Below are 24,997 nucleotides of genomic sequence, written 5' to 3' on the forward strand. Positions count from 1 at the left end.
CCATGTGTAACTGTAGGTGGGATCTCCTCAGTCACCATGTGTAACTGTAGGTGGGATCTCCTCTATCACCATGTGTATCTGTATTTGGGATCTCCTGTCACCATGTGTAACTGTAGGTGGGATCTCCTCTGTCACCATGTGTATCTGTAGGTGGGATCTCCTCAGTCACCATGTATATCTGTATTTGGGATCTCCTCAGTCACCATGTGTATCTGTAGGTGGGATCTCCTCAGTCACCATGTGTAACTGTAGGTGGGATCTCCTCAGTTACCATGTGTATCTGTATTTGGGATCTCCTGTCACCATGTGTAACTGTAGGTGGGATCTCCTCTGTCACCATGTGTATCTGTAGGTGGGATCTCCTCAGTCACCATGTATATCTGTATTTGGGATCTCCTCAGTCACCATGTGTATCTGTAGGTGGGATCTCCTCTGTCACCATGTGTATCTGTAGGTGGGATCTCCTCTGTCACCATGTGTATCGGTAGGTGGGATCTCCTCAGTCACCATGTGTATCTGTAGGTGGGATCTCCTCTGTCACCATGTGTATCTGTAGGTGGGATCACCCTCAGTCACCATGTGTATCTGTAGGTGGGATCTCCTCAGTCACCATGTGTATTTGTATTTGGGATCTCCTCTGTCACCATTTGTATCTGTAGGTGGGATCTCCTCAGTCACCATGTGTATCTGTAGGTGGGATCTCCTCTATCACCATGTGTATCTGTAGGTGGGATCTCCTCAGTCACCCTGTGTATCTGTATTTGGGATCTCCTCTGTCACCATGTGTATCTGTAGGTGGGATCTCCTCTGTCACCATGTGTATCTGTAGGTGGGATCTCCTCTGTCACCATGTGTAACTGTAGGTGGGATCTCCTGTCACCATGTGTATCTGTATTTGGGATCTCCTCTGTCACCATGTGTAACTGTAGGTGGGATCTCCTGTCACCATGTGTATCTGTAGGTGGGATCTCCTCAGTCACCATGTGTATCTGTAGGTGGGATCTCCTCAGTCACCATGTGTATATGTAGGTGGGTTCTCCTGTCACCATGTGTATCTGTAGGTGGGATCTCCTGTCACCATGTGTATCTGTAGGTGGGATCTCCTCTGTCACCATGTGTATCTGTAGGTGGGTTCTCCTGTCACCATGTGTATCTGTAGGTGGGATCTCCTCTGTCACCATGTGTATCTGTAGGTGGGATCTCCTCTGTCACCATGTGTATCTGTAGGTGGGATCTCCTCAGTCACCATGTGTAACTGTAGGTGGGATCTCCTCTATCACCATGTGTATCTATAGGTGGGATCTCCTCTGTCACCGTGTGTATCTGTAGGTGGGATCTCCTCTGTCACCATGTGTAACTGTAGGTGGGATCTCCTCAGTCACCATGTGTAACTGTAGGTGGGATCTCCTCTATCACCATGTGTATCTGTATTTGGGATCTCCTGTCACCATGTGTAACTGTAGGTGGGATCTCCTCTGTCACCATGTGTATCTGTAGGTGGGATCTCCTCAGTCACCATGTATATCTGTATTTGGGATCTCCTCAGTCACCATGTGTATCTGTAGGTGGGATCTCCTCAGTCACCATGTGTAACTGTAGGTGGGATCTCCTCAGTTACCATGTGTATCTGTATTTGGGATCTCCTGTCACCATGTGTAACTGTAGGTGGGATCTCCTCTGTCACCATGTGTATCTGTAGGTGGGATCTCCTCAGTCACCATGTATATCTGTATTTGGGATCTCCTCAGTCACCATGTGTATCTGTAGGTGGGATCTCCTCTGTCACCATGTGTATCTGTAGGTGGGATCTCCTCTGTCACCATGTGTATCGGTAGGTGGGATCTCCTCAGTCACCATGTGTATCTGTAGGTGGGATCTCCTCTGTCACCATGTGTATCTGTAGGTGGGATCACCCTCAGTCACCATGTGTATCTGTAGGTGGGATCTCCTCAGTCACCATGTGTATTTGTATTTGGGATCTCCTCTGTCACCATTTGTATCTGTAGGTGGGATCTCCTCAGTCACCATGTGTATCTGTAGGTGGGATCTCCTCTATCACCATGTGTATCTGTAGGTGGGATCTCCTCAGTCACCCTGTGTATCTGTATTTGGGATCTTCTCAGTCACCATGTGTATCTGTAGGTGGGATCTCCTCTGTCACCGTGTGTATCTGTAGGTGGGATCTCCTCTGTCACCATGTGTATCTGTAGGTGGGATCTCCTCTGTCACCGTGTGTAACTGTAGGTGGGATCTCCTCTGTCACCATGTGTATCTGTAGGTGGGATCTCCTCTGTCACCGTGTGTAACTGTAGGTGGGATCTCCTCTGTCACCGTGTGTATCTGTAGGTGGGATCTCCTCTGTCACCATGTGTATCTGTAGGTGGGATCTCCTCTATCACCATGTGTAACTGTAGGTGGGATCTCCTCTGTCACCATGTGTATCTGTAGGTGGGATCTCCTCAGTCACCATGAGTATCTGTAGGTGGGATCTCCTCAGTCACCATGAGTATCTGTAGGTGGGATCTCCTCTGTCACCATCTTATGTTGTTGTACTGATTTGTCTTTTTTCTGCTTTCTTCCCAGACTTCACTGTGTTCCCCGCTCCTGCCTGTGGTGGCGCTGTTCTCGCCAAGCTCCTCTCACCAGCTGTCCTTGGTTTACGTCGATTTGGTCACCGGTCCTGTTTAGTTTCCTCAGAATTCATTATAAGTACTGGAGGTTTTGGTGAAGGAAATGGCAAACACCAGAGATTAGGAGATGTCCATCTGTTACTAGAGGAGGAGGAGACCTGGAGCAGAGAGGTGACAACCAGCCAGTGGGGTAACTAGATATTGTGGGTGCTGACCTTAGGGCACCGGGGTCATTTAGGATGGATTGCCCAGTACAATAGTTACCCCTTCTCACCACACTCACCTCTCTTTTTGTAATTTTGCGACTATGAACTTTCTCCATGAGGTTTTGTTTTTACATTTGTCTTTTGTATTTCTGTACCGTGTCTTGTGCTGTGTTTCGATGTCACTCTGTACCGTGTCTTGAGCTGTGTTTCGATGTCGCTCTGTACTGTGTCTTGTGCTGTGTTTCGATGTCGCTCTGTATCGTGTCTTGTGCTGTGTTTCGGTGTCGCTCTGTATCGTGTCTTGTGCTGTGTTTCGGTGTCGCTCTGTACCGTGTCTTGTGCTGTGTTTCGATGTCGCTCTGTATCGTTTCTTGTGCTGTGTTTCGATGTCACTCAGTACCGTGTCTTGTGCTGTGTTTCGATGTCGCTCTGTACCGTGTCTTGTGTTGTGTTTCGATGTCGCTCTGTACTGTGTCTTATGCTTTGTTTCAATGTCTCTCTGTATCTTGTCTTGTGTTGTGTTTCGATGTCGCTCTGTACTGTGTCTTGTGCTGTGTTTCGATGTCGCTCTGTACCGTGTCTTGTGCTGTGTTTCGATGTCGCTCTGTACTGTGTCTTGTGCTGTGTTTCGGTGTCGCTCTGTACCGTGTCTTGTGCTGTGTTTCGATGTCGCTCTGTATCGTGTCTTGTGCTGTGTTTCGATGTCGCTCTGTATCGTGTCTTGTGCTGTGTTTCGATGTCGCTCTGTATCGTGTCTTGTGCTGTGTTTCGATGTCGCTCTGTACCGTGTCTTGTGCTGTGTTTCGGTGTCGCTCTGTACCGTGTCTTGTGCTGTGTTTCGATGTCGCTCTGTACCGTGTCTTGTGCTGTGTTTCGGTGTCGCTCTGTACCGTGTCTTGTGCTGTGTTTCGGTATCGCTCTGTATCGTGTCTTGTGCTGTGTTTCGGTGTCGCTCTGTACCGTATCTTGTGCTGTGTTTCGGTGTCGCTCTGTACCGTGTCTTGTGCTGCGTTTCGGTGTCGCTCTGTACCGTGTCTTGTGCTGTGTTTCGGTGTCGCTCTGTACCGTGTCTTGTGCTGTGTTTCGATGTCGCTCTGTATCGTTTCTTGTGCTGTGTTTCGATGTCGCTCTGTATTGTGTCTTGTGCTGTGTTTCGGTGTCGCTCTGTACCGTATCTTGTGCTGTGTTTCGATGTCGCTCTGTACCGTGTCTTGTGCTGTGTTTCGGTGTCGCTCTATACTGTGTCTTGTGCTGTGTTTCGATGTCGCTCTGTACCGTGTCTTGTGCTGTGTTTCGATGTCGCTCAGTACCGTGTCTTGTGCTGTGTTTCGATGTCCCTCTGTACTGTGTCTTGTGCTGTGTTTCGATGTCGCTCTGTATCGTTTCTTGTGCTGTGTTTCGATGTCGCTCTGTACCGTGTCTTGTGCTGTGTTTCGATGTCGCTCTGTACCGTGTCTTGTGCTGTGTTTCGGTGTCGCTCTGTACCGTGTCTTGTGCTGTGTTTCGATGTCACTCAGTACCGTGTCTTGTGCTGTGTTTCGGTGTCGCTCTGTACCGTGTCTTGTGCTGTGTTTCGATGTCGCTCTGTACCGTGTCTTGTGCTGTGTTTCGATGTCGCTCTGTACCGTGTCTCGTGCTGTGTTTCGATGTCGCTCTGTATCGTGTCTCGTGCTGTGTTTCGGTGTCGCTCTGTACCATGTATTCTGCTGTGTTTCAGTGTCGCTCTGTACCTGTCTTGTGCTGTTTTTCGATGTCGCTCTGTATCGTGTCTTGTGCTGTGTTTCGATGTCGCTCTGTACCGTGTCTTGTGCAGTGTTTCGATGTCGCTCTGTACCGTGTCTCGTGCTGTGTTTCGATGTCGCTCTGTATCGTGTCTCGTGCTGTGTTTCGGTGTCGCTCTGTACCATGTATTCTGCTGTGTTTCAATGTCGCTCTGTACTGTGTCTTGTGCTGTGTTTCGGTATCGCTCTGTATCGTGTCTTGTGCTGTGTTTCGATGTTGCTCTGTACCGTGTCTTGTGCTGTGTTTCGATGTCGCTCAGTACCGTGTCTTGTGCTGTGTTTCGGTGTCGCTCTGTACCGTGTCTTGTGCTGTGTTTCGGTATCGCTCTGTATCGTTTCTTGTGCTGTGTTTCGATGTTGCTCTGTACCGTGTCTTGTGCTGTGTTTCGATGTCGCTCTGTACCGTGTCTTGTGCTGTGTTTCGGTATCGCTCTGTACCGTGTCTTGTGCTGTGTTTCGGTGTCGCTCTGTACCGTGTCTTGTGCTGTGTTTCGATGTCGCTCTGTACCATGTATTCTGCTGTGTTTCAATGTCGCTCTGTACCGTGTCTTGTGCTGTGTTTCGATGTCGCTCTGTACCGTGTCTTGTGCTGTGTTTCGATGTCGCTCTGTACCGTGTATTGTGTTGTGTTTCGATGTCACTCAGTACCGTGTCTTGTGCTGTGTTTCGATGTGGCTCTGTACTGTGTCTTGTGCTGTGTTTCGATGTCGCTCTGTACCGTGTCTTGTGCTGTGTTTCGATGTCGCTCTGTACCGTGTATTGTGTTGTGTTTTGATGTCGCTCTGTACCGTGTCTTGTGCTGTGTTTCGGTATCGCTCTGTATCGTTTCTTGTGCTGTGTTTCGATGTCGCTCTGTACCGTGTCTCGTGCTGTGTTTCGGTGTCGCTCTGTACCGTGTCTTGTGCTGTGTTTCGATGTCGCTCTGTATCGTGTCTTGTGCTGTGTTTCGATGTCGCTCTGTATCGTGTCTTGTGCTGTGTTTCGATGTCGCTCTGTACCGTGTCTTTTGCTGTGTTTCGGTGTCGCTCTGTACCGTGTCTTGTGCTGTGTTTCGATGTCGCTCTGTACCGTGTCTTGTGCTGTGTTTCGGTGTCGCTCTGTACCGTGTCTTGTGCTGTGTTTCGGTATCGCTCTGTATCGTGTCTTGTGCTGTGTTTCGGTGTCGCTCTGTACCGTATCTTGTGCTGTGTTTCGGTGTCGCTCTGTACCGTGTCTTGTGCTGCGTTTCGGTGTCGCTCTGTACCGTGTCTTGTGCTGTGTTTCGGTGTCGCTCTGTACCGTGTCTTGTGCTGTGTTTCGATGTCGCTCTGTATCGTGTCTTGTGCTGTGTTTCGATGTCGCTCTGTATTGTGTCTTGTGCTGTGTTTCGGTGTCGCTCTGTACCGTATCTTGTGCTGTGTTTCGATGTCGCTCTGTACCGTGTCTTGTGCTGTGTTTCGGTGTCGCTCTATACTGTGTCTTGTGCTGTGTTTCGATGTCGCTCTGTACCGTGTCTTGTGCTGTGTTTCGATGTCGCTCTGTACCGTGTCTTGTGCTGTGTTTCGGTGTCGCTCTATACTGTGTCTTGTGCTGTGTTTCGGTGTCGCTCTGTACCGTGTCTTGTGCTGTGTTTTGGTATCGCTCTGTACCGTGTCTTGTGCTGTGTTTCGGTGTCGCTCTGTATCGTGTCTTGTGCTGTGTTTCGATGTCGCTCTGTATTGTGTCTCGTGCTGTGTTTCGATGTCACTCAGTACCGTGTCTTGTGCTGTGTTTCGATGTCGCTCTGTACTGTGTCTTGTGCTGTGTTTCGATGTCGCTCTGTATCGTTTCTTGTGCTGTGTTTCGATGTCGCTCTGTACCGTGTCTTGTGCTGTGTTTCGATGTCGCTCTGTACCGTGTCTTGTGCTGTGTTTCGATGTCGCTCTGTATCGTGTCTCGTGCTGTGTTTCGGTGTCGCTCTGTACCGTATCTTGTGCTGTGTTTCGATGTCGCTCTGTACCGTGTCTTGTGCTGTGTTTCGGTGTTGCTCTGTACCGTGTCTTGTGCTGTGTTTCGGTGTCGCTCTGTACCGTGTCTTGTGCTGTGTTTCGGTGTCGCTCTGTACCGTGTCTTGTGCTGTGTTTCGATGTCGCTCTGTATCGTTTCTTGTGCTGTGTTTCGATGTCACTCAGTACCGTGTCTTGTGCTGTGTTTCGATGTCGCTCTGTATCGTGTCTTGTGCTGTGTTTCGGTGTCGTTCTGTACCGTGTCTTCTGCTGTGTTTCGATGTCGCTCTGTATCGTTTCTTGTGCTGTGTTTCGATGTCGCTCTGTATCGTGTCTTGTGCTGTGTTTCGATGTCGCTCAGTACCGTGTCTTGTGCTGTGTTTCGGTATCGCTCTGTATCGTGTCTTGTGCTGTGTTTCGATGTCGCTCTGTATCGTGTCTTGTGCTGTGTTTCGGTATCGCTCTGTATCGTGTCTTGTGCTGTGTTTCGATGTTGCTCTGTACCGTGTCTTGTGCTGTGTTTCGATGTCGCTCAGTACCGTGTCTTGTGCTGTGTTTCGGTGTCGCTCTGTACTGTGTCTTGTGCTGTGTTTCGGTATCGCTCTGTACCGTGTCTTGTGCTGTGTTTCGGTATCGCTCTGTACCGTGTCTTGTGCTGTGTTTCAGTGTCGCTCTGTACTGTGTCTTGTGCTGTGTTTCGGTATCGCTCTGTACCGTGTCTTGTGCTGTGTTTCGGTGTCGCTCTGTACCGTGTCTTGTGCTGTGTTTCGATGTCGCTCTGTACCATGTATTCTGCTGTGTTTCAATGTCGCTCTGTACCGTGTCTTGTGTTGTGTTTCAATGTCGCTCTGTACCGTGTCTTGTGCTGTGTTTCGGTGACGCTCTGTACCGTGTCTTGTGTTGTGTTTCGATGTCGCTCTGTACCGTGTCTTGTGTTGTGTTTCGATGTCGCTCTGTACCATGTATTGTGTTGTGTTTCGATGTCACTCTGTACTGTGTCTTGTGCTGTGTTTCGATGTCGCTCTGTACCGTGTCTCGTGCTGTGTTTCGATGTCGCTCTGTACCGTGTCTCGTGCTGTGTTTCGATTTCGCTCTGTATCGTTTCTTGTGCTGTGTTTCGATGTCGCTCTGTACTGTGTCTTGTGCTGTGTTTCGATTTCGCTCTGTATCGTTTCTTGTGCTGTGTTTCGATGTCGCTCTGTACCGTCTCTTTTGCTGTGTTTCGATGTCGCTCTGTACTGTGTCTTGTGCTGTGTTTCGGTGTCGCTCTGTACCGTGTCTTGTGCTGTGTTTTGGTATCGCTCTGTACTGTGTCTTGTGCTGTGTTTCGGTGTCGCTCTGTACCGTGTCTTGTGCTGTGTTTCGATGTCGCTCTGTACCGTGTCTCGTGCTATGTTTCGATTTCGCTCTGTATCGTTTCTTGTGCTGTGTTTCGATGTCGCTCTGTACTGTGTCTTGTGCTGTGTTTCGATTTCGCTCTGTATCGTTTCTTGTGCTGTGTTTCGATGTCGCTCTGTACCGTGTCTTTTGCTGTGTTTCGATGTCGCTCTGTACTGTGTCTTGTGCTGTGTTTCGGTGTCGCTCTGTACCGTGTCTTGTGCTGTGTTTTGGTATCGCTCTGTACTGTGTCTTGTGCTGTGTTTCGGTGTCGCTCTGTACCGTGTCTTGTGCTGTGTTTTGGTATCGCTCTGTACCGTGTCTTGTGCTGTGTTTCGATGTCACTCAGTACCGTGTCTTGTTCTGCATTTCGATGTCGCTCTGTACCGTGTCTTTTGCTGTGTTTCGATGTCGCTCTGTACCGTGTCTTGTGCTGTGTTTCGGTATCGCTCTGTATCGTTTCTTGTGCTGTGTTTCGATGTCGCTCTGTACCGTGTCTCGTGCTGTGTTTCGGTGTCGCTCTGTACCGTGTCTTCTGCTGTGTTTCGATGTCGCTCTGTACTGTGTCTTGTGCTTTGTTTCAATGTCGCTCTGTACCGTGTCTTGTGCTGTGTTTCGGTGTCGCTCTGTACCGTGTCTTGTGCTGTGTTTCGATGTCGCTCTGTATCGTTTCTTGTGCTGTGTTTCGATGTCACTCAGTACCGTGTCTTGTGCTGTGTTTCGATGTCGCTCTGTACCGTGTCTTGTGTTGTGTTTCGATGTCGCTCTGTACTGTGTCTTATGCTTTGTTTCAATGTCGCTCTGTATCTTGTCTTGTGTTGTGTTTCGATGTCGCTCTGTACTGTGTCTTGTGCTGTGTTTCGATGTCGCTCTGTACCGTGTCTTGTGCTGTGTTTCGATGTCGCTCTGTACTGTGTCTTGTGCTGTGTTTCGATGTCGCTCTGTATCGTTTCTTGTGCTGTGTTTCGGTATCGCTCTGTACCGTGTCTTTTGCTGTGTTTCGATGTCGCTCTGTACTGTGTCTTGTGCTGTGTTTCAATTTCGCTCTGTACCGTGTCTTGTGCTGTGTTTCGGTGTCGCTCTGTACCGTGTCTTGTGCTGTGTTTCGGTATCGCTCTGTATCGTTTCTTGTGCTGTGTTTCGATTTCGCTCTGTACCGTTTCTTGTGCTGTGTTTCGATGTCGCTCTGTACCGTATCTTGTGCTGTGTTTCGGTGTCGCTCTGTACCGTGTCTTGTGCTGTGTTTCGATGTCGCTCTGTACCGTGTCTCGTGCTGTGTTTCGGTGTCGCTCTGTACCGTGTCTTGTGCTGTGTTTCGATGTCGCTCTGTACTGTGTCTTGTGCTTTGTTTCGATGTGGCTCTGTACTGTGTCTTGTGCTTTGTTTCATTGTCGCTCTGTATCTTGTCTTGTGTTGTGTTTCGATGTCGCTCTGTACTGTGTCTTGTGTTGTGTTTCGATGTCGCTCTGTACTGTGTCTTGTGCTGTGTTTCGGTGTTGCTCTGTACCGTGTATTGTGTTGTGTTTCGATGTCGCTCTGTACCGTGTCTTGTGCTGTGTTTCGATGTCGCTCTGTATCGTGTCTTGTGCTGTGTTTCGATGTCGCTCTGTATCGTGTCTTGTGCTGTGTTTCGATGTCGCTCTGTACCGTGTCTTGTGCTGTGTTTCGATGTCGCTCTGTACTGTGTCTTGTCCTGTGTTTCGATGTCGCTCTGTACCGTGTCTTGTGCTGTTTTTCGATGTCGCTCTGTACCGTGTCTTGTGCTGTGTTTCGGTGTCGCTCTATACTGTGTCTTGTGCTGTGTTTCGATGTCGCTCTGTACCGTGTCTTGTGCTGTGTTTCGATGTCGCTCTGTATCGTGTCTTGTGCTGTGTTTCGGTGTCGCTCTGTACCGTGTATTGTGTTGTGTTTCGGTGTCACTCTGTACCGTGTCTTGTGCTGTTTTTCGATGTCACTCTTTACCGTGTCTTGTGCTGTGTTTCGATGTCGCTCTGTACCGTGTTTTGTGCTGTGTTTCGATGTCGCTCTGTACCGTGTCTTGTGCTGTTTTTCGATGTCGCTCTGTACCGTGTCTTGTGCTGTGTTTCGGTGTCGCTCTGTACCGTGTCTTGTGCTGTGTTTCGATGTCGCTCTGTATTGTGTCTTGTCCTGTGTTTCGATGTCGCTCTGTATCGGGTCTTGTGCTGTGTTTCGATGTCGCTCTGTACCGTGTCTTGTGCTGTGTTTCGATGTCGCTCTGTATCGGGTCTTGTGCTGTGTTTCGATGTCGCTCTGTACCGTGTCTTGTGCTGTTTTTCGATGTCGCTCTGTACCGTGTCTTGTGCTGTGTTTCGATGTCGCTCTGTACCGTGTCTTGTGCTGTGTTTCGGTGTCGCTCTGTACCGTGTCTTGTGCTGTGTTTCGATGTCACTCAGTACCGTGTCTTGTGCTGTGTTTCGATGTCGCTCTGTACCGTGTCTTGTGCTGTGTTTCGGTGTCGCTCTGTACCGTGTCTTGTGTTGTGTTTCGATGTCGCTCTGTATCGGGTCTTGTCCTGTGTTTCGGTGTCGCTCTGTACCGTGTCTTGTGCTGTGTTTCGATGTCACTCAGTACCGTGTCTTGTGCTGTGTTTCGATGTCGCTCTGTACCGTGTCTTGTGCTGTGTTTCGGTGTCGCTCTGTACCGTGTCTTGTGTTGTGTTTCGATGTCGCTCTGTACCGTGTCTTGTCCTGCACATTACACTGGTGTATTTTATGGGTGTAAGTATGTTTAACCCCTTCTTTTGCGTGTCACTGTGCGCCCTTTTTATTGGTGCGGAGTTACGTTTCTTACCCTGCTCGTGTCTGATGTCTTGCACTTTGAGCCTGTGCACTTTATTCTGTTGTGTCCTCGGCCTTATTTGTCCTACGATGTGTCTTTCCCTGGCTTGCCTTGTATTTGTGGGTGGAGACATGTTCCTCCGGGGTTGGGCTCGTGTTCCGGCCCCTTTTGCTCTATATACTCTGTATGTTGCTTTGTATAGTTTATGGTTTTTGATTCCTCATAACTGAGTCTCCGAGCTCCTGTACAGACCACACAGGCAGTAAAAGAGTAGGTGTGTCCATAAAAGAGTAGGTGTGTCCATAAAAGAGTAGGTGTGTCCATAAAAGAGTAGGTGTGTCCATAAAAGAGTAAGTGTGGGGGCGCAGTAGAGGTCAGGGGTCATTACTCCGCCATGGCGGGGGTTTTCTGAATACTGTGCAGATTCTTGCTATGACCAGTCATGGTCACACGGATACTACAAGCACCTATAGAAGCTACGGTCAGAAACATCTGCACCATAGACCATGGCGGGGAGGGGGCATCAGGGCACAGGGACTAGTGGGGGAAGTAGTGAATTAGGTCATGGAAGCCCCTCGGGGAATTGAGACAGATTTTTGTCATAAGTGGTTGCAGTTCAAGAACTTTTATTTGTGGCCTCCTGTATCAAGATAAGTCATCAGTAATCTAGTCCTGTAGGTGCTGCAGACTTCTCTCATATCTCCTCAGTTATATGTATAGAGGTCAGGTGATAGGGCAGCCATATGTATTCCAGGTATTGTACATGCTGCAGACTTCTCTCATATCTCCTCAGTTATATGTATAGAGGTCAGGTGATAGGGCAGCCATATGTATTCCAGGTATTGTACATGCTGCAGACTTCTCTCATATCTCCTCAGTTATATGTATAGAAGTCAGGTGATAGGGCAGCCATATGTATTCCAGGTATTGTACATGCTGCAGACTTCTCTCATATCCCCTCAGTTATATGTATAGAGGTCAGGTGATAGGGCAGCCATATGTATTCCAGGTATTGTACATGCTGCAGACTTCTCTCATACCTCCTCAGTTATATGTATAGAGGTCAGGTGATAGGGCAGCCATATGTATTCCAAGTATTGTACATGCTGCAGACTTCTCTCATATCCCCTCAGTTATATGTATAGAGGTCAGGTGATAGGGCAGCCATATGTATTCCAAGTATTGTACATGCTGCAGACTTCTCTCATATCTCCTCAGTTATATGTATAGAGGTCAGGTGATAGCAGCCATATGTATTCCAGGTATTGTACATGCTGCAGACTTCTCTCATATCTCCTCAGTTATATGTATAGAGGTCAGGTGATAGCATCCATATGTATTCCAGGTATTGTACATGCTGCAGACTTCTCTCATATCTCCTCAGTTATATGTATAGAGGTCAGGTGATAGGGCAGCCATATGTATTCCAGGTATTGTACATGCTGCAGACTTCTCTCATATCTCCTCAGTTATATGTATAGAGGTCAGGTGATAGCATCCATATGTATTCCAGGTATTGTACATGCTGCAGACTTCTCTCATATCTCCTCAGTTATATGTATAGAGGTCAGGTGATAGGGCAGCCATATGTATTCCAGGTATTGTACATGCTGCAGACTTCTCTCATATCTCCTCAGTTATATGTATAGAGGTCAGGTGATAGCAGCCATATGTATTCCAGGTATTGTACATGCTGCAGACTTCTCTCATATCTCCTCAGTTATATGTATAGAGGTCAGGTGATAGGGCAGCCATATGTATTCCAGGTATTGTACATGCTGCAGACTTCTCTCATATCTCCTCAGTTATATGTATAGAGGTCAGGTGATAGGGCAGCCATATGTATTCCAGGTATTGTACATGCTGCAGACTTCTCTCATATCCCCTCAGTTATATGTATAGAGGTCAGGTGATAGGGCAGCCATATGTATTCCAGGTATTGTAGGTGCTGCAGACTTCTCTCATATCTCCTCAGTTATATGTATAGAGGTCAGGTGATAGCATCCATATGTATTCCAGGTATTGTAGGTGCTGCAGACTTCTCTCATACTCCTCAGTTATATGTATAGAGGTCAGGTGATAGGGCAGCCATATGTATTCCAGGTATTGTACATGCTGCAGACTTCTCTCATATCCCTTCAGTTATATGTATAGAGGTCAGGTGATAGCAGCCATATGTATTCCAGGTATTGTACATGCTGCAGACTTCTCTCATATCCCCTCAGTTATATGTATAGAGGTCAGGTGATAGCATCCATATGTATTCCAGGTATTGTACATGCTGCAGACTTCTCTCATATCTCCTCAGTTATATGTATAGAGGTCAGGTGATAGCAGCCATATGTATTCCAAGTATTGTACATGCTGCAGACTTCTCTCATACTCCTCAGTTATATGTATAGAGGTCAGGTGATAGGGCAGCCATATGTATTCCAGGTATTGTACATGCTGCAGACTTCTCTCATATCTCCTCAGTTATATGTATAGAGGGCAGGTGATAGGGCAGCCATATGTATTCCAGGTATTGTACATGCTGCAGACTTCTCTCATATCTCCTCAGTTATATGTATAGAGGTTAGGTGATAGCAGCCATATGTATTCCAGGTATTGTACATGCTGCAGACTTCTCTCATATCTCCTCAGTTATATGTATAGAGGGCAGGTGATAGGGCAGCCATATGTATTCCAGGTATTGTACATGCTGCAGACTTCTCTCATATCTCCTCAGTTATATGTATAGAGGTCAGGTGATAGCATCCATATGTATTCCAGGTATTGTAGGTGCTGCAGACTTCTCTCATATCCCCTCAGTTATATGTATAGAGGTCAGGTGATAGGGCAGCCATATGTATTCCAGGTATTGTACATGCTGCAGACTTCTCTCATATCCCCTCAGTTATATGTATAGAGGTCAGGTGATAGGGCAGCCATATGTATTCCAGGTATTGTACATGCTGCAGACTTCTCTCATATCCCCTCAGTTATATGTATAGAGGTCAGGTGATAGGGCAGCCATATGTATTCCAGGTATTGTACATGCTGCAGACTTCTCTCATATCCCCTCAGTTATATGTATAGAGGTCAGGTGATAGGGCAGCCATATGTATTCCAGGTATTGTACATGCTGCAGACTTCTCTCATATCCCTTCAGTTATATGTATAGAGGTCAGGTGATAGGGCAGCCATATGTATTCCAGGTATTGTACATGCTGCAGACTTCTCTCATATCTCCTCAGTTATATGTATAGAGGTCAGGTTATAGCAGCCATATGTATTCCATGTATTGTAGGTGCTGCAGACTTCTCTCATATCTCCTCAGTTATATGTATAGAGGTCAGGTGATAGGGCAGCCATATGTATTCCAGGTATTGTACATGCTGCAGACTTCTCTCATATCCCCTCAGTTATATGTATAGAGGTCAGGTGATAGGGCAGCCATATGTATTCCAGGTATTGTAGGTGCTGCAGACTTCTCTCATATCTCCTCAGTTATATGTATAGAGGTCAGGTGATAGCAGCCATATGTATTCCAGGTATTGTACATGCTGCAGACTTCTCTCATATCTCCTCAGTTATATGTATAGAGGTCAGGTGATAGGGCAGCCATATGTATTCCAGGTATTGTACATGCTGCAGACTTCTCTCATATCCCCTTAGTTATATGTATAGAGGTTAGGTGATAGCAGCCATATGTATTCCAGGTATTGTACATGCTGCAGACTTCTCTCATATCCCTTCAGTTATATGTATAGAGGTCAGGTGATAGGGCAGCCATATGTATTCCAGGTATTGTACATGCTGCAGACTTCTCTCATATCCCTTCAGTTATATGTATAGAGGTCAGGTGATAGGGCAGCCATATGTATTCCAGGTATTGTACATGCTGCAGACTTCTCTCATATCCCCTCAGTTATATGTATAGAGGTCAGGTGATAGGGCAGCCATATGTATTCCAAGTATTGTACATGCTGCAGACTTCTCTCATATCTCCTCAGTTATATGTATAGAGGTCAGGTGATAGGGCAGCCATATGTATTCCAGGTATTGTACATGCTGCAGACTTCTCTCATATCTCCTCAGTTATATGTATAGAGGTCAGGTGATAGGGCAGCCATATGTATTCCAGGTATTGTACATGCTGCAGACTTCTCTCATACCCCTCAGTTATATGTATAGAGGTCAGGTGATAGGGCAGCCATATGTATTCCAGGTATTGTACATGCTGCAGACTTCTCTCATACCCCTCAGTTATATGTATAGAGGTCAGGTGATAGGGCAGCCATACGTATTCCAGGTATTGTAGGTGCTGCAGACTTCTCTCATGTCCTCTCAGTTATATTTATAGAGGTCAAGTGATAGGGCAGCCATATGTATTCCAGGTATTGTACATGCTGCAGACTTCTCTCATATCTCCTCAGTTATATGTATAGAGGTCAGGTGATAGGGCAGCCATATGTATTCCAGGTATTGTACATGCTGCAGACTTCTCTCATATCTCCTCAGTTATATGTATAGAGGTCAGGTGATAGGGCAGCCATATGTATTCCAGGTATTGTACATGCTGCAGACTTCTCTCATATCTCCTCAGTTATATGTATAGAGGTCAGGTGATAGGGCAGCCATATGTATTCCAGGTATTGTACATGCTGCAGACTTCTCTCATATCCCCTCAGTTATATGTATAGAGGTCAGGTGATAGGGCAGCCATATGTATTCCAGGTATTGTACATGCTGCAGACTTATTCTTTATTCTTATGGTAGAGTTGGAAGGGACCTCAAGGGCCATCGGGTCCAACCCCCTGCGAGTGCAGGTTTTCCTAAATCATCCCAGCTATATGTTTCTCCAGATTGCGCTTGAAGATTTCCATTGATGGAGCGCCCACCACCTCCCGTGGCAGCCTATTCCACTCTCTCACTCCCCTCACTGTCAGAAAGTTTTTCCTAATGTCTAATCTGTATCTCTTTCCCTTTCGTTTCATCCCATTGCTTCTTGTACTTCCTTGTGCTAATGAGAATAGGGGAGATCCCTCTGCACTGTGACTACCTTTCAGATATTTGTAGACTGCTATTAAATCTCCCCTCAGCCTTCTCTTCTGCAAACTAAACAATCCCAGTTCTTTTAGCCGCTCCTCATAGGACATGGTTTGCAGACCTTCCACCATTTTGGTTGCTCTTCTCTGGACTTGCTCCAATATATCGATGTCTTTCTTGAATTGAGGCGCCCAGAACTGTACACAGTATTCCAGGTGTGGTCTGACCAGGGAAGAGGACAGCGGAATAATGACCTCTCTTCATCTAGATTCAATGCTTGTCTTAATACATCCCAGAATTTTATTCGCCTTTTTTGCAGCAGCACCGCACTGTTGGCTCATGTTGAATTTGTGATCTACTATTACGCCCAAGTCCTTTTCCCCTATGCTATCACTTAGTTCTATTCCTCCCATACTATAGATGTTTTTTACATTTCTGTTACACAGATGTAGAACTTTGCATTTGTCCCTGTTAAATCCCATTTTGTTGGCCTCAGCCCATTGTTCCAGTGTGTCTAAGTCCTTTTGAATACACTCTCTCTCCTCTCTAGTGTTGGCTATTCCTCCTATCCTCGTATCATCTGCAAATTTTATGAGTTCCCCAATAATTCCATCGTCCAGATCATTTATAAAGATATTAAACAGTACTGGGCCCAGAACAGAGCCCTGCGGCACCCCGCTTTTGACTTTCTTCCAGTTGGATGTGTAGCCATTTAGTATTACTCGTTGTGCCCGATCATTAAGCCAGTTGTGAATCCACCGAACTGATTTTTTGTCAAAGCCATACTTAATAATTTTTTCAATAAGAAGGTTATGTGATACTTTATCAAATGCCTTACTGAAGTCAAGATATACTATGTCCACGGCATTCCCTTGGTCCAACCATTCAGTGATTTTGTTGTAGAAGGAAATCAGGTTAGTCTGACAAGATTTATTGGTCATAAAGCCGTGCTGGCTCTGGTTAATTAATGCCTTCCCATCCAGGTACCGAAGTAAATGTTCCTTGACAATTTGCTCAAAGATTTTTCCTGCTATCGAGGTCAGACTTACCGGCCTGTAATTTCCTGGATCGTCCCTTTTCCCCTTTTTGTAGATGGGGACAACATTTGCCCTTTTCCAATCTAAAGGGACCACTCCTGTTTCCCATGACTTACCGAAGATTATAGCAAGGGGTTCTGTTATTTCCTCTGCTATCTCTTTCAGGACTCTAGGGTGTAAATCATCTGGTCCTGGGGACTTGGTTTCCTGTAACTTGGCTAAGTGCTCTCTTACCAGACCTTTGCTTATAGTCAGCTTGGAGTCCTCCTTCCCCTCATCTCCATCACCATTAATGGCGATATTTCCATTCGTTTCTTGGGAGAAGACGGATACAAAATATGAATTTAGTAGCTCCACCTGCTGTTCCACCATGTTAACTGTTTCTCCTTTGTCATTCTTCAGGACTCCAATGGTCTCCTTCACTTTTCTTTTGCTTTTAACATATCCCCAAAATCCTTTTACCTTACTCTTTGCCTCTTTTGCAAGCTTCAATTCGTGTTCAGCCTTAGCTCCTTTGATGCTTGTCTTGCAGAGTCTGCAGACTGCTGTGTACTCTTCCTTAGGTATAGTTCCCATCTTCCACTTTTTGTATGTTTCCTTTTTCCTTTTTAGCAGGTTATGTAATTTTTTGGTCATCCATCCTGATATTTTTAGGTGCTTCCCATTTTTCTTCCTTCTAGGTATTGTTAGTTCCTGTGCTTTAATGATTTCCCTACGGAAGATTTCCCACCCTTCCTGTGCATTTTTGTGCTTAAGAATTTTGCACCATGGAATTCTGCTAACCCTTGCCTTCAGGCTCTTGAAGTCTGCCCTGCTAAAGTCGAGCCTTGAAGTCTGTGTCTTCTCAGGTCTTCTTCTTCTTCTTGCAACCCCAAACTCAAGTATAGCATGATCGCTGAATCCCAGTGTCCCTGCTACCCGTAGTCCCTCAACCATGTGCTCTTTGTTGGTTAGGACTAGGTCCAAAATGGATGTTCCTCTCGTGTTTTCTTCTACTAGCTGGGCAATGAAGTTGTCTGCTAGAGAGGATACAAATTTGATGGAGCCTTTACTCTTGGCTGTGTGGGTTTCCCAATGAATGTCAGGGTAATTGAAGTCTCCCATGATCACTATTTCATGTTTCTTTGAGAGCGTGGTCATTTGCTGTGAAAAAATCTCATCCATGTCTTCTGTCTGTCCTGGTGGTCTGTAATAAACGCCTAGTATGATGTCCTTATCATTGTTTTTCCCTTGAATTACTACCCAAATAATTTCCAGTAGATTATCATTCTGTAAAACTGTCATTTCTGTGGAGATGTGTTCTTTTTTAACATACAATGCAACTCCACCCCCTCTTTTATTAGTTCTATTCTTTTTGAATAAGTTGTATCCTTCCATCTGTATGTTCCAATCATGCATGTCGTTCCACCAGGTTTCTGTGATGCCGATGACGTCATAGTTTTCCTTGTGTATCATCAGCTCTAGTTCTCCTTGTTTGTTTCCCATGCTTTGTGCGTTTGTGTAAAAACATTTCAGATTGTGCTCTGTTGTATCCTTTTTCGTCATTTCCTTCTGAGTATCCTGTCTTGGGTCCTCTTTACCACATCTAGTAACCTTGTTTAGTATGTCTTTTGGCTGCATGTTCTTGTCTTTCTTTTTCTCTTTCTTTTTTCTTCCCATCCCCTCTTCTTCTAGTTTAAAGTCCTTCTGATGAGTGTGGCAAGTCTTCTGGCAAATATGTTTTTCCCAGGTTTTGTGAGATGTATCCCGTCTCTAGCAAGGAGTCCATCGTAGAGGTAATTCACGCCATGGTCCAAAAATCCAAATCCTTGCTCTCGGCACCAGCGTCGAAGCCAGGTGTTTACCTCTAGTATTCTATTCCATCTCCTGATGCCGTGACCATCAACTGGGAGGATTGATGAGAATACTACCTGCGCATCCACTTCCTTCACTGTCTTCCCCAAATTTTCAAAGTCTTTATAGATAGTTGGTAAATCATTTTTTGCCGTGTTGTTTCTACCCACATGTATCAGTAGGAATGGGTAGTCGTCCTTGGAGCTGAGGAGGCTTGGTATCCTATCGGCCACATCCTTAATTTTTGCTCCTGGGAGGCAGCATACTTCTCGTGCGGTTAAGTCTGGCCTGCAGACAGCTGCCTCTGCGCCTCTTAGCAGTGAGTCACCCATAACCACTACTCTTCTTTTCTTCCTTGCAACACCATTTCTTGTTGCTCCTGATTGTCTCTGGGTGACTTTTGTTTCTTCTTTTGCTGATAGGTTCTTTTTGTCATTTTCATCCGCCTGCATGAGAGTTTCATATCGGTTACTTAGCTGTGTGAGTGGTGATGGCCTTGTGATCCATTTGCATCTCTTGGTCACATGTGTCCAGTTTTCTGCCTCTGTAGGTTCTCCCAAGTATTCTTCCCTTACTGTATTCGGGGGACTTGCATCAGTCTCTGCAACTGTAGGCTCTCTAGCACTTTCATCCCCCACTGTGTTCTGGAGGCTTGCTTCAGCTTCATCAATGAAGACCTCACTTTCTTTGATGCTTCTCAACGTCACTATTCTTTCTTCCAACCTCTGCACTTTTTCTTCTAAAAGGGCCACTAGTTTACATTTCATACAGGTGAAGTTGGCTTTATGGTCCGGCAGATCTGTAAACATATAGCAAGTGTTGCAGCTCACCATGTGGGTTTTCTCCTCTTCCATGTTCCTCATTAAATTTGGATGAATGATCTTGTATATGTTTTTTTTTTTTCCTCGTCTGACGCCGTCTACGAAGTGTAGAACCTCCTCAGTTATATGTATAGAGGTCAGGTGATAGCAGCCATATGTATTCCAGGTATTGTACATGCTGCAGACTTCTCTCATATCCCCTCAGTTATATGTATAGAGGTCAGGTGATAGGGCAGCCATATGTATTCCAGGTATTGTAGGTGCTGCAGACTTCTCTCATGTCCTCTCAGTTATATGTATAGAGGTCAGGTAATAGCAGCCATATGTATTCCAGGTATTGTACATGCTGCAGACTTCTCTCATATCTCCTCAGTTATATGTATAGAGGTCAGGTGATAGGGCAGCCATATGTATTCCAGGTATTGTACATGCTGCAGACTTCTCTCATATCCCCTCAGTTATATGTATAGAGGTCAGGTGATAGGGCAGCCATATGTATTCCAGGTATTGTACATGCTGCAGACTTCTCTCATATCTCCTCAGTTATATGTATAGAGGTCAGGTGATAGGGCAGCCATATGTATTCCAGGTATTGTAGGTGCTGCAGACTTCTCTCATGTCCTCTCAGTTATATGTATAGAGGTCAGGTAATAGCAGCCATATGTATTCCAGGTATTGTACATGCTGCAGACTTCTCTCATATCTCCTCAGTTATATGTATAGAGGTCAGGTGATAGGGCAGCCATATGTATTCCAGGTATTGTACATGCTGCAGACTTCTCTCATACCCCTCAGTTATATGTATAGAGGTCAGGTGATAGGGCAGCCATATGTATTCCAGGTATTGTACATGCTGCAGACTTCTCTCATATCTCCTCAGTTATATGTATAGAGGTCAGGTGATAGGGCAGCCATATGTATTCCAGGTATTGTACATGCTGCAGACTTCTCTCATATCTCCTCAGTTATATGTATAGAGGTCAGGTGATGGGGCAGCCATATGTATTCCAGGTATTGTACATGCTGCAGACTTCTCTCATATCCCCTCAGTTATATGTATAGAGGTCAGGTGATAGGGCAGCCATATGTATTCCAGGTATTGTACATGCTGCAGACTTCTCTCATATCCCCTCAGTTATATGTATAGAGGTCAGGTGATAGGGCAGCCATATGTATTCCAGGTATTGTACATGCTGCAGACTTCTCTCATATCTCCTCAGTTATATGTATAGAGGTCAGGTGATAGGGCAGCCATATGTATTCCAGGTATTGTACATGCTGCAGACTTCTCTCATATCTCCTCAGTTATATGTATAGAGGTCAGGTTATAGCAGCCATATGTATTCCAAGTATTGTACATGCTGCAGACTTCTCTCATATCCCCTCAGTTATATGTATAGAGGTCAGGTAATAGGGCAGCCATATGTATTCCAGGTATTGTACATGCTGCAGACTTCTCTCATACCCCTCAGTTATATGTATAGAGGTCAGGTGATGGGGCAGCCATATGTATTCCAGGTATTGTAGGTGCTGCAGACTTCTCTCATATCCCCTCAGTTATATGTATAGAGGTCAGGTAATAGGGCAGCCATATGTATTCCAGGTATTATACATGCTGCAGACTTCTCTCATATCTCCTCAGTTATATGTATAGAGGTCAGGTGATGGGGCAGCCATATGTATTCCAGGTATTGTACATGCTGCAGACTTCTCTCATATCCCCTCAGTTATATGTATAGAGGTTAGGTGATAGCAGCCATATGTATTCCAGGTATTGTACATGCTGCAGACTTCTCTCATATCCCCTCAGTTATATGTATAGAGGTCAGGTGATAGGGCAGCCATATGTATTCCAGGTATTGTACATGCTGCAGACTTCTCTCATATCTCCTCAGTTATATGTATAGAGGTCAGGTGATAGGGCAGCCATATGTATTCCAGGTATTGTACATGCTGCAGACTTCTCTCATATCCCTTCAGTTATATGTATAGAGGTCAGGTGATAGGGCAGCCATATGTATTCCAGGTATTGTACATGCTGCAGACTTCTCTCATATCTCCTTAGTTATATGTATAGAGGTCAGGTGATAGGGCAGCCATATGTATTCCAGGTATTGTACATGCTGCAGACTTCTCTCATATCTCCTCAGTTATATGTATAGAGGTCAGGTGATAGGGCAGCCATATGTATTCCAGGTATTGTACATGCTGCAGACTTCTCTCATATCCCCTCAGTTATATGTATAGAGGTCAGGTGATAGCAGCCATATGTATTCCAGGTATTGTACATGCTGCAGACTTCTCTCATATCTCCTCAGTTATATGTATAGAGGTCAGGTGATAGCAGCCATATGTATTCCAAGTATTGTACATGCTGCAGACTTCTCTCATATCCCCTCAGTTATATGTATAGAGGTCAGGTGATAGGGCAGCCATATGTATTCCAAGTATTGTACATGCTGCAGACTTCTCTCATATCCCCTCAGTTATATGTATAGAGGTCAGGTGATAGGGCAGCCATATGTATTCCAGGTATTGTACATGCTGCAGACTTCTCTCATATCTCCTCAGTTATATGTATAGAGGTCAGGTGATAGGGCAGCCATATGTATTCCAGGTATTGTACATGCTGCAGACTTCTCTCATATCCCCTCAGTTATATGTATAGAGGTCAGGTGATAGGGCAGCCATATGTATTCCAGGTATTGTACATGCTGCAGACTTCTCTCATATCTCCTCAGTTATATGTATAGAGGTCAGGTGATAGGGCAGCCATATGTATTCCAGGTATTGTACATGCTGCAGACTTCTCTCATATCCCCTCAGTTATATGTATAGAGGTCAGGTGATAGCAGCCATATGTATTCCAGGTATTGTACATGCTGCAGACTTCTCTCATATCTCCTCAGTTATATGTATAGAGGTCAGGTGATAGCAGCCATATGTATTCCAAGTATTGTACATGCTGCAGACTTCTCTCATATCCCCTCAGTTATATGTATAGAGGTCAGGTGATAGGGCAGCCATATGTATTCCAAGTATTGTACATGCTGCAGACTTCTCTCATATCCCCTCAGTTATATGTATAGAGGTCAGGTGATAGGGCAGCCATATGTATTCCAGGTATTGTACATGCTGCAGACTTCTCTCATATCTCCTCAGTTATATGTATAGAGGTCAGGTGATAGGGCAGCCATATGTATTCCAGGTATTGTACATGCTGCAGACTTCTCTCATACCTCCTCAGTTATATGTATAGAGGTCAGGTGATAGGGCAGCCATATGTATTCCAAGTATTGTACATGCTGCAGACTTCTCTCATACCTCCTCAGTTATATGTATAGAGGTCAGGTGATAGGGCAGCCATATGTATTCCAAGTATTGTACATGCTGCAGACTTCTCTCATATCCCCTCAGTTATATGTATAGAGGTCAGGTGATAGGGCAGCCATATGTATTCCAGGTATTGTACATGCTGCAGACTTCTCTCATATCTCCTCAGTTATATGTATAGAGGTCAGGTGATAGGGCAGCCATATGTATTCCAAGTATTGTACATGCTGCAGACTTCTCTCATATCTCCTCAGTTATATGTATAGAGGTCAGGTGATAGGGCAGCCATATGTATTCCAGGTATTGTACATGCTGCAGACTTCTCTCATATCTCCTCAGTTATATGTATAGAGGTCAGGTGATAGCAGCCATATGTATTCCAGGTATTGTACATGCTGCAGACTTCTCTCATATCTCCTCAGTTATATGTATAGAGGTCAGGTGATAGCAGCCATATGTATTCCAGGTATTGTACATGCTGCAGACTTCTCTCATATCTCCTCAGTTATATGTATAGAGGTCAGGTGATAGCAGCCATATGTATTCCAGGTATTGTACATGCTGCAGACTTCTCTCATATCCCCTCAGTTATATGTATAGAGGTCAGGTGATAGCAGCCATATGTATTCCAGGTATTGTACATGCTGCAGACTTCTCTCATATCTCCTCAGTTATATGTATAGAGGTCAGGTGATAGGGCAGCCATATGTATTCCAGGTATTGTACATGCTGCAGACTTCTCTCATATCTCCTCAGTTATATGTATAGAGGTCAGGTGATGGGGCAGCCATATGTATTCCAGGTATTGTAGGTGCTGCAGACTTCTCTCATATCCCCTCAGTTATATGTATAGAGGTCAGGTGATAGGGCAGCCATACGTATTCCAGGTATTGTACATGCTGCAGACTTCTCTCATATCTCCTCAGTTATATGTATAGAGGTCAGGTGATAGGGCAGCCATATGTATTCCAGGTATTGTACATGCTGCAGACTTCTCTCATATCCCCTCAGTTATATGTATAGAGGTCAGGTGATAGGGCAGCCATATGTATTCCATGTATTGTAGGTGCTGCAGACTTCTCTCATATCTCCTCAGTTATATGTATAGAGGTCAGGTGATAGGGCAGCCATACGTATTCCAGGTATTGTACATGCTGCAGACTTTTCTCATATCCCCTCAGTTATATGTTTAGAGGTCAGGTGATAGCAGCCATATGTATTCCAAGTATTGTACATGCTGCAGACTTCTCTCATATCTCCTCAGTTATATGTATAGAGGTCAGGTGATGGGGCAGCCATATGTATTCCAGGTATTGTAGGTGCTGCAGACTTCTCTCATATCCCCTCAGTTATATGTATAGAGGTCAGGTGATAGGGCAGCCATATGTATTCCAGGTATTGTACATGCTGCAGACTTCTCTCATACCCCTCAGTTATATGTGTAGAGGTCAGGTGATAGGGCAGCCATATGTATTCCAGGTATTGTACATGCTGCAGACTTCTCTCATATCCCTTCAGTTATATGTATAGAGGTCAGGTGATAGGGCAGCCATATTTATTCCAGGTATTTTACATGCTGCAGACTTCTCTCATATCCCCTCAGTTATATGTATAGAGGTCAGGTGATAGGGCAGCCATATGTATTCCAGGTATTGTACATGCTGCAGACTTCTCTCATATCTCCTCAGTTATATGTATAGAGGTCAGGTGATGGGGCAGCCATATGTATTCCAGGTATTGTACATGCTGCAGACTTCTCTCATATCCCCTCAGTTATATGTATAGAGGTCAGGTGATAGGGCAGCCATATGTATTCCAGGTATTGTACATGCTGCAGACTTCTCTCATATCTCCTCAGTTATATGTATAGAGGTCAGGTAATAGCAGCCATATGTATTCCAGGTATTGTACATGCTGCAGACTTCTCTCATATCTCCTCAGTTATGTGTATAGAGGTCAGGTGATAGCAGCCATATGTATTCCAGGTATTGTACATGCTGCAGACTTCTCTCATATCCCCTCAGTTATATGTATAGAGGTCAGGTGATAGGGCAGCCATATGTATTCCAGGTATTGTAGGTGCTGCAGACTTCTCTCATGTCCTCTCAGTTATATGTATAGAGGTCAGGTAATAGCAGCCATATGTATTCCAGGTATTGTACATGCTGCAGACTTCTCTCATATC

At 45.5% G+C, this 24,997-nt stretch overlaps 1 protein-coding gene across 1 annotated transcript in view; it reads left to right on the forward strand.

Annotated features, from left to right (window-relative positions):
* LOC142186341 (tRNA wybutosine-synthesizing protein 4-like) overlaps positions 1-24,997 on the forward strand; it is a gene marked incomplete at its 3' end in the record, with an annotated part of 194,440 nt that overhangs the window by 138,208 nt on the left and 31,235 nt on the right. The window contains exon 10 of the mRNA XM_075261170.1: positions 2,584-2,820. Coding sequence (XP_075117271.1) covers positions 2,584-2,820 — 237 coding nt within the window. The remainder of the gene's footprint in view (positions 1-2,583; positions 2,821-24,997) is intronic.

This window comes from Leptodactylus fuscus (assembly GCF_031893055.1).
Source record: "Leptodactylus fuscus isolate aLepFus1 chromosome 2 unlocalized genomic scaffold, aLepFus1.hap2 SUPER_2_unloc_4, whole genome shotgun sequence".
NCBI classification, from domain to species: domain Eukaryota; kingdom Metazoa; phylum Chordata; class Amphibia; order Anura; family Leptodactylidae; genus Leptodactylus; species Leptodactylus fuscus.